This window comes from Parasteatoda tepidariorum, chromosome 5 (assembly GCF_982258835.1).
Source record: "Parasteatoda tepidariorum strain Cologne lab strain chromosome 5, Ptep-v5.0, whole genome shotgun sequence".
In the NCBI taxonomy this organism is placed as follows: Eukaryota; Metazoa; Arthropoda; class Arachnida; order Araneae; family Theridiidae; genus Parasteatoda; species Parasteatoda tepidariorum.
This window is the reverse complement of record NC_141759.1, coordinates 56,563,684-56,580,479: the sequence shown is the minus strand read 5'-3', so window position 1 is coordinate 56,580,479 and position 16,796 is coordinate 56,563,684. Positions and strand designations below refer to the sequence as shown.

The following is a 16,796-nucleotide window of genomic DNA, read 5'->3' as shown; positions in this document are numbered from 1 at the left end:
AAATTTTATTTAAGAAAAAAAGATAAACCGAAAAAAAAAGATATAATCTTTTCATCAGCCCACACGATTATATCCGCAATAGAAGAGTGCTTTCTGATATTGTATTAATATAGCCGAAGCAAAATATATTAATACAATAGTGTAAGGAGCACTCAAAAAAATTTTTTTACAAAAATTACAACAAATGAAATAGAACACAATAAGTAAAAATAACATGTAAAAACAGAAAATGAAATAAAAGAAAAAACAGTATAAAAACATAGACTATAAAGCGAGTAGCGAAATCAGATGTACTTACATGGACGGAAAATTTTTCAAGAATTATTAAAAATACTGAATGAAATTTTTCACATAAGATCGCATTGGAGGATGGAACTTGAACCACCTGAAAAAGTGGGCGTAACTTTCTCTATTTGATGGGAATTAATGAGAAAAAATAACCAAAATTCTTTTACAGTAAATTAAAACGTACCACTACGTTCTAAATTTAAAATTTATTACATTTAACTGATTTCTCTCATAGTTTGTCATCTAGTAGGTTCATTTCTTGACCTGCAGAGATACATGATGATAACGGGTGATGATTCTTATGTGAATTAAAACGCTCGGTGTCATATGGTACGCAACGACCATGTGGCATTTTTATCTGATTATCTCATAGATGACCAGCAAGTTGAAAAAAATCTCATTAAATAAACTTACTATTTTTTCGAGACAGAGTCGGTATAGCAACCAATTGTTGATCTAACGCAAGAGCTCTGGAAATCTCTTGGCGTTTGGAATTGTGAGGGATTGCTATCGCTGAGACAGATTTTCGGCTCCCTCCCATTGTTATGCAAATTGCAACTGAGTTCCATCGATTTTGACTCGCATTTTTACCCTGTTATTAACAATATTAAAACTTAAATAAATTATTTGAAAACTATCATTAGCCACCATTTCTTTTAAAAAAAAAATTTTCGTCTGTAGGATATTATTATTATGTTCTGAATATTTATTAATGTACAGTCTCGATAATTCGAGGTGGGCGGGACGGAACCTACCAAGAACTTTCGAAAACGTAAAAATTTAATGAAACAAAATTTTCAGTTACTTAATTGAAAAATATATTTAAAAAGAAAATTTACTTATATAAGAGGATCAGGGAACATTTATTACATTAAACCAAGTTACAATATGCATTATATTACTGCAGCAGTTTAATACTTTAAAATAATTATTTAATGCTTTTTGTTTAAACACACTATTCTCAAATTTTAGAGTTAAACACGATATTGTTTAGTAACATCCAATCATAGTAATCGTCGGGAAATCAATTGTAGTAATTATTCCACTTGTTGCGCATGTATTTGTTATTATTTAAGAGTAAGGCTGACTTTTTTTTTCTCTAGCTCGGATTTATGAGAGACTCGAATTATCGAGACTCCACTGTATTTTTTATTATTTTTTGATGAATTGATACTTGCAATGAAAATTTTCATCAAAAATACTTGAATTATATACAAAAAAATGCCATTAGCCATCAATCATTGATTTTAGTCCTCTTTCAGATATTTTTATTTTAATTTTCTTCTGTCACTTTTTTTGTTTTTGTTTGGGTCTCTATTGACTGCAAATGTAAATAAAGAAAATTAATCAGATTATCATCTTATTGATATTATTATTAATGTTTAATTTCTTTACTGACTAGCTAGTGTGGCTATGATTTAACTGCAAATACCTATAAGTTATGATCAATTAATTGCAAATAGCAGTTATTAGTATGAGTCAACTGTAAATACAAATTTATCATAACTAATATACAATTACAGTTAATTCACATACATAACATATAAAAATTTACAGTTGAGCAAAATTTGTTTGAGTCTCTCAATTAAGGACAACAGTAATTCCAATAAGTAAGACCAGAAGAAAACATTACTAATCCTCCTTAGTTTTGAGTATACATGCATCATAAAATGAAGATAAAGTTCAGCATTTATTAAAGATCACTAATTAATATTCAAGAGAAGAAAAAAATACCGGATTATTATCCGACAAATTATTACTGAGGATAACTAGACTGAAAATGATGAAACCTATTCAAGCATCAGAACTAACAGGCAACGATGGGTTGTAATTAAATACATCTCTAAATGTTTAATACAGGTTTTGATGTTTTTAATTGGGATTATTACAGACTTGATTGGCTTTTTGTAGCTCTCTCACTTAAATGTTATTTTCATCTTCTTTTTTTTTCCCTGAGGATATCACAGATTTGATTGTTGTTTAGTATATCCGCATTGAAATCTTATTTGCATGTTTTTTTCTTCTAAGGGGATAGTACAGATTTGATTGGCTATTGTTTCTTCGTCAATTAAATGTTGTGTACATCTTTTTTCCCTCAATGGGGATATCATTGGTCTGATTAATCTATTGTTTCCCCCTCACTTTAATGTGATTTGCATCTCTTTTTTCCTCACTCGGGATGACACAGATTTGATAAGCATTTTGTTTCGCCCTTAAATTAATGTTATTTGCATCCTTTTTTTTGTCGTTAGTAACGCCACAGGTTTGCTTGGGCTATAGTTTCTCCTTCACTTAAAAATTATTTGCATCTTTTTTCCCTCTCTGGGGATATTACAAGTTTAATTGGGCTATTGTTTCCCCTCACTTTAACGCTATTGCATCTTTTGTTTCCTCACTAGGGATATCACTGGTGTGATTAAGCTTTTGTTTTTCCCTCTCTTAAATATCGTTTGCCTCCTTATTACCTCACTGGGGGTATTACGGATTCAATTGGGGCCTTTTTTTTTCCACACTTAAATTTTATTTGCAGCTTCTTACGTAAATGCCTCCAAAAAAAATATGCATTAAGGACAATAATATAGTAAAAGGAAATTTATTTATTTCAGATTGATAAACTATTAAAAAGGGAATAAAGACAAAAATCACTCGAATTTCTAATAATGACAAAATCAATTAGCCGAAAGGGTTTTATTTTGTTCAAAAAATTTTGGGGTGTACAATGCAACTCATAATATATAGTTCATAAATAGCAATGCAAGAAAATCGTCAACGCAACAGCTACTTTCATACATACAGTCGTCTTAGACTGAAATGGAAAAAATGATGAATTAATTATTAGCTGTCAAATATTACATGAAACTAAAATAATAATTACAATAATATTAATAACTTTTTGTATTATTTATCTCTTTATGAAACTCTCTTTAAAATTTTTCAATAGATAAAAGAGTTTCAAAAAAGAGGTACATTTTTATAATTAGAAATCTTGTTTAAATTTTTCTACAATTAATTTTGTTGATCTAATTAATATTGCTTCACAATAATACATTTCATGAATTTAAAACTTTTTATTTAATAAATGTATGAAAGAAATTGATGATTATGATTACAAAATTTTCAGTTAAAGATTAAAAAAGAAGATTTTTTTTGTCCTTTGGCAAAAGTTTTCAAAACTCATTATTTCAAATTAGCAAAAGATTAAAAATTTCAATCACATTTTTTCACAAAAGATACCGTAGTAGGGATTGCAAAACTTATCTTTAAGAAACGAAAATTTTCTATCAATACTTAACCCTAAAATTTAATAAAGCTCTCTAAATTTGAGGAATTTGGCGAGAAAGTTTTATCAGTACTGTAAAAGGTCCTGTTTTAACCGAATTTGTGAAATTTCAATTCTTAATTTTTTCCCTTCTTGACCAAACCCAATATCATGTCTTTCGAGGACTTGTAGCTTTAAAATGATAAATTATTGACCTAATCGTCTACATTTTTTCAAATTTTTTTTTTGTGACAGTCCATTTTGAAAATGCTATTTTTAGGGAAAGATCCACTTTTACACTGAGAAAAAATAACAGTCAAAACTACCAGAATATGGTAAAATTGACAGTATTTCTGGCTCTATGAGAAAACCAAAATGCTCGGTAATATTTACTGAAACGTAGAAATTTTGAAAAAAATAGCAATATTACTACGGTAATGATTTTGGTAAAATTAGCAAGAAAATGGGGATTTAAAATACGTGAAAAAATTTAGTAAATGCTGTTGAATTTGTAGTGAAATTTTATCATAATACCTAAGAGCATGGCAAAAATACTATTTATTCAACTAAATTTAAGTTTTAGGTTTATATTGTTTACTAAATATGCCGTAATAAAAACTTTAATTTCGAAAACCAGAATTTCTTTTAAACTGTTACCATATAAACGGAAAAATTATTTTAGTTTTAATAATCAGAATTATGCCTGTTTGTTTTTTTCAAAAATGTCATTACCATTTTTTTCTCCGTGCACTATATAAACAAATACTAGGTTAGTGGACCTAAATGCCGCTTAAACAGATTCTAGGCAGCATTTTTTTTTTGTCTCACCTCTTAGTTAAAGAAAAACTGTCCATTTTTCTGAAGTTCATCAATTTTTCGCAGTTAAGTTAGCGACATGCGACTTGAAAAAATCACTTCCTCCGAATTGAGCAGGTCATACAATCTGCGAGGATCGGAGTTGTTCTTTTTGAGGCCAAGTTTTATGTCCATAAGTAGATCCACATGGTGGCGAAAAGCCTTGTTTAATTCTTCCTTTTCCTTTTTTTTGTTTTTCTTTACACTTTCAGACAAGGCTCTGAGGCTCTGCCTGGCTTTGGATGAGCTACAAAATAAAGTTGAACATTAAAAAAATATTTACAACTATACCACACAATGTCCTGAACTGATGGTTACTTTTCAAGTACATCATTTTTCATCTGTAATACATTAATTCTAGCATTGTTCGTAATACTTATCTAGTAACTATAATTTAAAAGAATAGAAAATAAAAACCCTTAAAAATTCGTTGAAAGGGTTAGTGAATTAAAAAAAATGCAAATGTTGAATAAAAAATTAGTAATATTTTTGTGAATATGAAATATGCCGGAAGTATCTAAAATCCCGAAGAAAAAGCGTATAATAGATAAATCTGGTAACTGGTATTCTGAGATTTATATATTTTTTTAAATAAGTACAGAATATTTTCTGTTATCATTTTGAGCTTTCTCATTATTTTAATTTATAAAAATATTTAACAAAAAAGAGGGGAAAAAATCAATTATGACATTAAAAACAGTTTTGAATTTTTAAAACTACAGAGGTCAAACAGTTTCACCACAATTGGTCTGTAATAAAACTCAAATTGTCCCATCTTATTCTAATGTTCATTGTGCGAAACAACCGTAAAATTTTCAGTGTAGATAAAAATCATGATTGACCTCATTGTTCCCTCGGGACTAGTGCGATAGTGCTTACTTTACAAAACATCGAATAATTGCGAAAATAATTTACCTAGTGTACTTTTTTTCAATTTTCTTCTGGGATTTTTTTAGTCCAGCACCATCAGAAGCGCTGGTTTTAGTAAATGGCATCTCAGCATTATCCAGAAATTGATTTTCAATGTCCGGAAATCGGACAAACTCCATTTCGGAACGGAAAGTCAATCCTCCATTTGCGGGAAGGCACGATGGATCTTCAGCTATCTCCAGGGGCGGATCTACTTAAGGGCTTTTTAGGCTGCAGCCCAGGGCCCCGTTGAAACAAAGGGCCCCAATCCCCACTGAAAACAATAGGTGATATTTTGAATTAAAAAAAGTATCTAATATTAAAAAAAAACTATTATCAAGTTGGCAACCCTGAGATCAATCAGCTCATGAATGTGCACGTCTATCGAACGGAACGGAGAATTCCCCGTCGCTTGTTTTGGTCAGTGGATTTTTTCGCGTCTATAACGACCGACGTAATTTTTTTTCCCCGCACTTCTGTTCTCGTCGTCAAAGTGACAAACTTGTTTAGTTTACTAATAAATGATAACTTAAAAGTTATAAAGACCTGACCTTTCTCTTATTTTACTTATAATTGAAAGTACATAATCAGTATAAGAAAAGATTTCCTGCTCTTAGTTGGTAAGTAAAAAGAATTATAAATTATGTTTTTCTTGTTCTTTATGTATTTTTTCAATACTAAACGAACTTTTTAATCGATTTTTAATGATAATTTGTGAATTACTGCACACATTACAAAGTATTAAAATGTGACGTGAAGAACAATATTACATCGATAATCTCGTTCCCTGTTTATTACCAGAAAATTATCCAGTTCATTGCTTATTTTCAGGAAAAGATCAAAGTCTTATTTTACAATATGTGTGGTAGAAAATATAAAAGTGGAGCTGAGAAACGGAAATTACAACTAGATGGAGAAAAAGAAAGAAAGAAATGTGCAAAAATTGAAACTTTTTTTAAATTAGAACATAAAAACGAGAATGAAATAGCTACAAATTTATTAACAAGCGAAAAAGAAGGGATCTTATCCAGAGCAAAAAATTGCAACACCAAGAAAAAAATACAAGTGATGAAAATGTGCAAAGTCTTGACTACCAGCAACCCTCTGATCCCACAGAAAATTATATTGGTGTTTAGCAAGAGGACGGTAATACAGAGGCGGAAAGAAATTTAGAGAATATTAAGTTTGAGTTTGAGAAATATGTTGACGTGGGCTTGTGGCCAGAATTGCTAAATAATGATTTTATTAATGACATCCTCTTACATGAAATGACTGACTTTCAATGTAAAGATCTGAAAAATATATATTCAGCTTCAATAAAGAAATACAAAGAACAAAACAGAACATTTTCAAATAGGTATTTTATTAAGAAAATGAAAAATGGTCAATCACTGGAAAGATCTTGATTATGTTATTCAACCAGGATTGATTATGTACCAGGGTTGATACTGTTTTTTGCTTGACTTGAAATTTTTTTTCTAAAATCCCTTCTCAATACACAACCGGATTTTCTGATTGGAAACTCATAGGAACTTGCTTAGAAAGTCATGAAAATTCTAATGAACATAAGTAATCAATGTTAGTGTGGTTGACACGAAAAGAAAATAGATCTGTTTTAGACAAGTAGCTTCAGAAGCAATTAAGAAAAGAAACAGAATATTATCCCTATGTCCTAAAACGGGTTATTGCAGTGATCAAATTTTTAAGTATAAGGGACTTAGCATTTAGAGGTTCCGAGGAAGTATTTGGTTCTCCACATAATGGTAATTTTATGGGTGCTCTGGAGCTATTGGCAGAGTTCGATCCATTCAATCGTGAACACATTGAACACCGAGAGCTGCGATCAAAACCGATAATACCGTACTTATCAAAAACAGTATATAAGGAAATAATTGAGATGATGGGTCGACAGGTAATTAAACAAATTATAACTCAAATAAATAACGACGACACAAAGTATTATTCAATTGTGATGGATTGTACTCCAGATCTATCTCACAATGATCTACTAGCTATTGTATTACGATACTGTTTTCGGGGAAAAGAGTATGAAAGATGTGTATCCTTCATTAAAATTAGTAGTCATACTCGCTTACATTTATTTAATATTCTACAAGACTTTTTAGAAACAAATGGACTACTACTGGGTAATTGTAGGGGATGATCTTATGACAACGCTGCTAATATGGCGGGTCACTACAATGGTGTACAAGCACTACTAAAACAAAAAAATAAATCCGCGGAATATGTTGCATGTGCTACGCATTCCCTTAACCTAGTTGGTGAAGAATCTGTTAAGGTTGCAACCGAAATTGCGAACTTTTTTGGAGTAGTGCAAAAAATATACGTTTTCGTTTCTAGTTCGACCCATAGGTGGGAACTGTTAAATCGTGAAACAAAACTCAAATTTATGTTAAAAAGTTTAAGCCAGACCAGATGGTCTTGTAACTATGATGCTGCCAAAGCTTTGAAAACTAATTATGATGACATTATGAAAATTTTCGAAAGTTGCAGCGAAAATGCGGATGAGAAAGTTGATTTCCGAAAAGAGGCACGAAATTTATTCAATAAAATGGCGGAACTCGATACTGCAATTTTGATTACTTTTTGGGAAGAAATTTTGGGGTGATTTAATTTAGTTCATAAAAAAAATACAGAGCCCTGGTTTAGATATTTGTGAAGGCAACAAGTTAATTGTGTCATTAAAAGACTTCGTGAACAACATAAGGCACCAATGAGATCAGAAGCTAAAGGAATACGAAGAGAAAGCTAAAAAATTAAGTACTAGTGTGGGAATAGACTACAATGACATAAACAAGAGACGCAATACTCCAAAATTTTCAGATAAGCCTACAGATAAATTCTCAGTATACGGCGCAGAAAAATTTAAAAGAGACACGCTGTACGCTGTGTTGGATAAGCTGATTATGGATTTAAATAAAAGGAGCCAAGTCAATGAGATGTATAGCAAGAAATTCAAATTTTTAATGGATTTGCAAGACAAAAATACAGAAAACATAGATCTGGAAAGTAAACGTAATATTGTTGATTATTATCCAGATGACGTAGACGAGCATTTAGTGAATGAGTGTGCATTCAGTTAAAATCTTATTTACTTCAGTCTAAGCCAGAGTCTTACACCTTTTGAAAGTGAAATTTTATGCTAATTTATGAAAAGAAACTTGTTGATGTTTTCCCAAATTGCTATACTATCTTAAAGATTTCTTTAACTTTGCCAATCACTAGCTGTGAAGCGGAGCGCTCTTTTTCCAGTATGTCATATATAGAAAACAACTTTAGGACAACAATGTCGAACCGTCAACTAAATCATTTATCAGTTCTTTCCAGAAATTGTGATTTAACGAAACACTTATAATGTGATGAGCAAATAAAGGAATTTGCAGCACAAAAATGCAGAAAGGTTGCTTTATAATTTATGTAACATAACTACACATAACCGGTCAATTTCTTTTGCAATAATGTTGTATAGTTGCTGTTTGTATACACAAATAAAAATAAATAAGTAAAAAATAAATAAAATTATTTTATTGTCCTATTTTTTTCTATATACTTATCTACATCACTGTAGAAAACAGTTTTTTGACAAAAAGAGCTATTAGGGCCCCTAAGTAGTTTCAGCCCAGGGCCCCACAAATTCATGATCCGCCCATGGCTATCTCGGCTTCCACAGAATCATTTAGCTCAATTATGTTGGTACACATTTGAGCAATTTCTTCATCAGGCTTTTCATTGAAGCCACTCTCATCAGTGTTATCCAAAGTTGGAACCTCCACAGTTTGGCTCGTTTTCTTTTTCTTCTTAAAGATACCAAACCAGGTTATACGAACAACACTAGTCTCTGAAATTACATTTACTGATTTCAATTGATCAATTTAAAATAACTCATCTAATTTTTCCCAGATAGCAAAATATGGTTTATTTTCACTCAACAAAAATCTTTTAATGTAAACCTAAAAAGGTTTGTAATACGGTTTACACATAAACCTTCTAACCTTAAAACGAGATCTGTGACAACCTTCTCTATTCTACGCACATTATTACCCTAATCCAAAACCTTGAAAAACAACCTTCTATATAAAAACCTTAAATCGAGGTTGTCTTAGCGTGAAAAAATTCTTGAATAAAGCTAGTCTCAAGGTGAAAATAATCTTAAATCTAGGTAATTATAAGATTTCTTTTCGCTAAGTCTTGTATGGTCAGCTAAAATCCGCCTTGTCATGAAACATTAATGAACAAAGCATATTGATCCTATCGCTAGTGTGACGTCAGCTAAAAAATCATTATGGACCTATGTGACAGTACTTTTTAAAAAAGCTTTAAAAAAATAATTTTAATCCTTTTAAGATGAAAGGTTTGAAACTGAAATATTTAAGCTTTATTGAAAAAAGGTTTTTAGTACAAACGTTTTCGTGTCAATAAAAAGAAACTTCCGACGCAAGGTTGCCGTAAGGTTACTTGTTTTCTGGGTTTAATACTCTCTTAAAATGTAGCAAATACATTGCAATAAATTACATAATTTCAATTCGTCAAGTATGCTAAATAATTATAAATTTTACATGATTATAATTGTTATTGTAGGATTAATAGTGAAAAAGGTTTTCTTCCTTGTCACGGGATTTCGTAAAAAACAAGCGGAAAACTAAAGTTTTTGAATATAGTCTCCATATAAGGGAGCAAATCCCTCCTTGCTACAACCAGTTTATGTTTTATAACATTTTATCTCTCTGTCCACTCAGAAGTATAGTTTGTCTAAGCTAAGAACTCCTCAGGCCACAATGTCTGAGGTCGTCTGGAGCTATGGAAACAAGAATGGCGCATTCTAGGCAGGGTAACTTCAACACAATAGAAGAAAGAAATAAACGTCCTGTTGGTGCCTTGCTTTTTGAGGGACTGAGAAGCCAGCAGACTTGTTTTTCTCGCTTTGCCTGTTTGGTCACTTGAAGTGTCTCTCGCATGTTCAGGGGCGAAAGACTTTTCGACTTAGCAATAAATTTAGGACTGCTCAGGTTTCTCCCGAGCATATTCTAAGTTGTATCGATTTTAACAAGCAAGCAAATATGACGAGTCTCGCAGCTTAAGATTTTTATTCCTGATTTTTAATTAATCAATTTCCCTGAATAAAAATTCAAAAGGTTTAGAACAGCAACATGAAAAATTTTAACGAGATTTTCATGATAAGAATCTTTAATGGAACTTACAGTAGCCTCGCATATTTTCTTTTACACTACCGGTCGGGATTTTATCCTACGCATCCTGTAAAGAACTACGCATAGTTTTATAAGTTGGGTTGCTCGTGCTCCTTATTATCTCCATTGTGTTTTGGATTGTTTTCATAGAACTGTAAGTCTGATAATTTGAACACTAGAAGGGACCTTTATTTAAAGCTAACTTAGCGAAACAAATAAGCTCCAACTTCCAAATAAGCACCTCTGTCAAGCGAACTGGTAGCGTGATTTCAAGTAAAAAATATTCTTAACTGAATTTCAGTTGAATGTTGAATCTTATTTTGAGCTATAATGCGCTTGTTTTATTTTAATTCCTTTTGAACCCCATATAATTGTTTTAATTAAAATATTGCATATATATTTTATCTACAAAATATTTGTCTATTTTTTGCTTTTAATTGCTTTGATAAAATATTTTCTATTTTTTTCTCATTCAAGATAACAGTTAATTAATTTTAAGATAAACTTTTGTGTTACGTGATTTGGTAAAAAAAAAATTAAAAAAAAATGTCACTCCCCCCCCCACCCATCTTTATATTCTTTTTGACAAATTTGTTTTTTGATAAGAAGGAAATAATTTTTTTTAAAGAAGTATCAGCTTGGTATTCTTCAGTTTCGAATGAATTTTAATATTTAAAATAATTTTATTTCATGAAAATATATTACTAATTTTGTCTGATTAAAAGAATTCTCTGAAACACTAATGTTTATATGAAAGCACGTCAACATGCATTTGTACTTAGGCATGCAGCCCTTCATTTAAGAAGAGATTGTGCACCCCTATGAAAGTGGATCACAATAATCAATAAAAATATTTTTTCTTTTACAAAATATCTTTTTTGTTCATTCACTTTACCAATAATAAAAACTCTTAACTAAACTTTGATGGTGAGTTATTTTTTCGTATTGTTAAGATATATTTCATTTCAACGTGGTAAGTGTAGACAATGTTCTAATTTGGTACTTTTCTAAATTCTGCCTTTAAATCGAAATTATAAATTCCTTAATGATTGGAATGAAAGCAATTTTAAATATTATGCATAAATTCAAATAAAATGAATGATAATAAATACCATAAAGTGTCTTCACAGTGTTTTTGCTTACATTATAATTAAAAAAATTGAATTAAGTTTAAGATAGGGCGTATACATAAATTCTGCAGGGGCTGCACCTAAGTCTATGTACGCCATTGATGATATCGCATGAGAAAATCGCTCTCAAAAATCGAGCGAAAACCTGATTGACAATTTATTTGCGGTATAAAATTTTCCATACTCACAATTTGCAATGCAAACGTAACATACGCGAACTGAGATATTCACTTCAACCGAATCAAATGCAGCGAAAAAAGGTCCAAAAAGACCTATTGAGTCCTTTTTTTTAAAGTTTCTGTTACAAAACCAACTACTCTTGATTGCAAATTTCTCTATATCTATGGTACAACTGAAAAGAGGGGAAGGGCAGAAACATGTTGTTGTTGTTGTTAATTTACGTCGCACTAGAGCTGCACAACGGGCTATTGGAGACGGTCAGGGAAGCATCTCGGAGGATGATCCGAAGACATGCCATCACAATTTTGATCCTCTGCGGAGGGGATGGCACCCCCTCTTCGGTAGCCCAACGACCTGAGCGCGAAGTCGAGCACTTTACGGTAGCACAGTTTAACGAGGACCAATACCCAGTGCCGTTCCTGGCGGGTATGCAGCGAATGCCCCGCACGCAGGCGCCCAATTTAAGGGGCGCCAAATTCAACTATTCGAAGTATAAGCATAGTATATAGGGGCGTACAAAATTATTCTTGCACGCAGGCGCTCGCCACCCCAGGAACGGCACTGCCAATACCGCACACCCTCGGTCCCTACGCAGACCGATCCAAGTGGTCACCCACCCGCACACTTACCGTAGCCAGTGATGCTTGACTTCGGTGATTTGCTGTGAGCCGTGTCTTAACGATCAGTCCACTGCGGGACGCAAAAACATGGATTTCATCTTCTCCCTTGATGACGTATTCGAGCGTTGCGATCGTATCATATCTGCTATCTATCTAGCCTCAACCAAAGCCTTATCAATAAGCATAGAAAGCTATAAGCTTAAAAAAAGATCTCGTCTCACTATACTACACTGATCAACTAGTCAATCCTGGCCAAAACTCAATCTAAACAATCCAAGCATACATTTGGATGAGTAAGGAAATCCGTTATCCGAATAACGAAAAATGTACTCTAAATTTGTATATCATTTATCGTGTTAAATAGAAATTCTTGCTTTAATGTCTGTGAGATATATTCATTGATTTTAGTTTTTTTGCCCTAAGATGCTTACACAAGTTTTGTGGAAGAGATATTACATTGGCAATGTATGAAGAAAAATAATTCAAAGCATAAAATGGTGAAAAGTGTTTTAAAATAATGTAAAAGCTTAATTTCTATAAACTGTTTGCGTGCTACAGATCTTGTTTATATGTCACAATTATCTTCATTCATTAGGGAATCTTCATTATAAATCTAGACAGGCATTATTATTGCATATGTTATTTGGAATTTTCTTGTACTCATGACTATGCATTTAAAACTTTAGTTTAAAAGTTTTTTTGGCAGTTTGTGTTAAAGTGTCTTAATTTGCAGCCAGTCTCAGGAAATCTCTTCATAATGTTTGTGTGAAAAGTGTGTTACTCATGAAATATGCTATTTGAGCAATGTTTGTCATAGAAAAATAATGGTTTGAATAAGCAATTTCATTTTTAATCAAATGTAAACATTTATTTATTTAGTTAGACTGCTAAGCAATTAACAATAGTAATAGGTTAGGATAACTAAATTTTTACGAAGCATATTAGATTAATTTTTTGTTTACGCTAGTTTAAATTTTCCGTATCTCTGTGTATGTGAAAAAATATTTGTTCTAAAATCAATACTTCAACCTATAATATGTAATTTTATTTTTGTCTTAAGTCTGTATCATTAAATATTCTTTATATTATTAGTTTCTTAAGGTTGGTTTTTGTGTTCATCTTAATCATATGATAGTCAAAACATATAGTTAGAAACTTAAAAATTTGTACTAATATTAATATTAAGACTAATATTTCTAAGTAATAGACGACCCTTCTTGTTGGTGATAACAAGAATACTTATTCTTGTGTAACATGTAATAAAAGGTTTTCTTAGAAAAGTTTACTAGTTACAACAACTTTATTTAAATGCACACATTTTTACGCAAGGTGTTATGAAATGAACTAAGACTAATATTTCTAAGTATTAGGACTCATTCATGTTGGTGAGAATACTTATTCTTGTGTAATAAGAGTTTTTCTTAGAAAAGTAATACTGGTTATTAACCTGATTCTTGTAATAAGAGTCTTTCACTAAGAAGTAATGTGACGGAATACAGTCATGTCCATACTGGTGTGAAGCCACATTCTTGTAGCATATGCAATAAGAGTTTTTCCCATAAAAGTGACATGACTAAACTCTATCCTGTTCGAATGGGTGAGAAATCTTTTTCCTGTAATGTATGTAATAAGACTTTTTCAAAGAGAAGTAATCTGACTAATCACAGTTATGTTCATACTGGTGAGAAACCTTTTTCTTGTAGTATATGTAATAAGAGTTTTTCTCAAAAAAGTCATCTAACTTCACACAATCTTGTTCACACTGGTGAAAAACCTTTTTCTTGTAGTATATGTAATAAGAGTTTTTCAATAAAAAGTAATCTAACTGAACACAATCGTGTTCACACTGGTGAGAAACCTTATTCTTGTAGTATATGTAATAAGAGTTTTTCTCAAAGAAGTAGTCTGACTGGGCATTTTCGTATTCATACTGGTGTGAAGCCACATTCTTGTAGCATATGCAATAAGACTTTTTCCCATAGAAGTGACATGACTAGACACAGTCGTGTTCACACTGGTGAGAAACCTTATTCCTGTAGTATATGTAATAAGAGTTTTGCAAACAGAAGTGAACTGACTAATCACAGTTATGTTCATACTGGTGACGACCCTTTTTCTTGTAGTATATGTAACAAGAGATTTTCACGAATATGTAATCTGACTAAACACAGTCGTGTTCACGCTGGTGAGAAATCTTATTCTTGTAGTGTATGCAATAAGAGTTTTTCAGGAAAAAGTAATATGACTAAACACAGTCGTGAGCACACTTTTGAGAAACCTTATTCTTGTAGTGTATGTAATAAGAGTTTTTCACAAAAAAATAAACTGACTAGACACAGTCGTGTTCACACTGGTGAGAAACCTTATTCTTGTAGTGTATGTAATAAGAGTTTTTCACGAAAAAGTTATCTGACTACACACAGTCGTGTTCACACTGGTTAGAAACATTTTTCCTGCAGTATATGTAATAAGAATTTTCCACATAGAAGTTATGTGACTGAGCATTTTCGTGTTCATACCAGTAAGAAACCTGATTCTTGTTGTTAATTCTTAGAGTTTATCTTCATAAAGGGTTTATATTTTATTTAGAGGGTCTCATTGTTAATTTTTATGTAAATAAATAAAAAATTTTAAGTTTTTCTCTCTGATTTTTTTCTTTTTGATGTGTCTGAGCTTCGAACCATTAACATGTTTTTTCCATTTTAAAACCTTAATTTTTTTTTTTTACCATAACATAATTTTTAAATCATTATTTTCAAAGTGTGTAAGAAAGTTTTTTTCAAAAAATTAGGAATAAAGATCCATTTCTTTAATTTTAATAATTAAATTTATAAACAAATTTAATTATGTGACAAAATACTTAAATTTAATAAAAAATGAAAATTGGATTATGAATTCACATTTAGGTTTAATTATATAAAATACCATTTTAAACATAAAAATTATTTAAAAAATTGGGAGCTATGCTAAAAAAGTTTACTTAAACTTGATAATTTTGTTGCTTTTTCTCTTGTAACTTCAAATTTTTCAATTTAACATAAGAATTGAAATTATTGTGAAGACTTAAATGCAGATAGAAAATGATTTATTTGATAAAATGCAATCAATATGATATTTTACTCATTAATCTAATATTTGATCATTTAGAAGCAGAACATTATCAAAAATAATTCATTTATTTAAACTATGCATTTTATTTTGAAAGAAAAAAACATTACAGAATATACATTCTTTAAAAAAATTTATAAGCATGATTTTGGATGTTTTTCAGAATGTTTTTTAATGCAGTAATCTACTAGGAAAAAAAAAATTTGTTGCAGGTTTTTGAATAAATTTATTTTACTTTTAACTTATTGTGAGTAATATAAGTAGTTTTGCACGTGTACAAAATTCAACTTTGTTGACAAACAAAATTTAATTTTTATTGCTCTAATGTCTCTCTAGTGTTTTTAAATAAGCTTATTTTGCATTGCTATAGTACATAAAGTTATTAACCTATTGTGAGTAATCTAAGTAATTTTTCACATTATGTAGAAAATTCAATTTAATTGACAAACAAAATTTAACTTTTATTGTTCTAGAGTAGGGGTGCACAACCTTTTTCAGTGAAGGGCCACCATGCACAGCAGATTGACCAATGAAGGGCCGCATGCCAAAGTATTTAGACCGACATATTGAAAGCAATTGTTGGTGGTGATTGTTATATAAACATCATTGTTTATATAACACTAAATTCTTTTTGTCGGTTAACCTTGTAATCTCTTTGCAGAAAATACAATACTTTAAAACGTTTAAAATTAGAAAATGCAAAACTGATTACTTAAGAAGGAAAACAGAATTCGAAAATCATAATCAATTTATCAGAAAAAATTTAGATAAATTGAAATAATTAAAAAATGATGGAAAAATTGAAATTTTTTTTTATCACATTACAAAATACAAAAGTTCATTTAAACATAAATTTTAATGTTAATTTTTTTCTTCATAGAATTAAATTTCAAATAAATAAATATTCTGGTTATTAATATAAATTCAAGTTAAATACTTTGATTTAAAGAAAGTTTATAGGGTTAAAAATGATTAAAACTAAAACAAAACCCCTTAAGTGGAAAATAAGATTTAACATTTATTAGGGATTTGTACTTAAACTTTCAGACATTTTTTTTTAAAATTAATAATAAGAGGCTGAGAGAGGGAAGAAAAAGAAAGAAAGAAAACACATAAAATCTTAAGGAGCTATATTCCTTAATAATAAAAACTATTAAGATACTTGTTTACAACTTTTTATGACGAATATCTTTCTAACACGACACTTACTATTTACAATTAATACACAATCAATAAAATT

At 30.5% G+C, this 16,796-nt stretch overlaps 1 protein-coding gene across 1 annotated transcript; it reads left to right on the top strand.

Annotated features, from left to right (window-relative positions):
- Window positions 1–12,648: 12,648 nt before the first annotated feature.
- LOC122271702 (uncharacterized) lies at window positions 12,649–15,093 on the top strand. The gene has a single exon (XM_043053856.3). It carries the CDS (start codon window positions 14,018–14,020, stop codon window positions 14,888–14,890), a length of 873 nt encoding a protein of 290 aa, XP_042909790.2. The 5' UTR covers window positions 12,649–14,017; the 3' UTR covers window positions 14,891–15,093.
- The last annotated feature ends 1,703 nt before the right edge of the window (window positions 15,094–16,796 follow it).

Coding starts and splice junctions, on each gene's coding strand:
- LOC122271702 (XM_043053856.3), top strand. CDS start 14,018: ATGACTAAACTCTATCCTGTTCGAATGGGTGAGAAATCTTTTTCCTGT.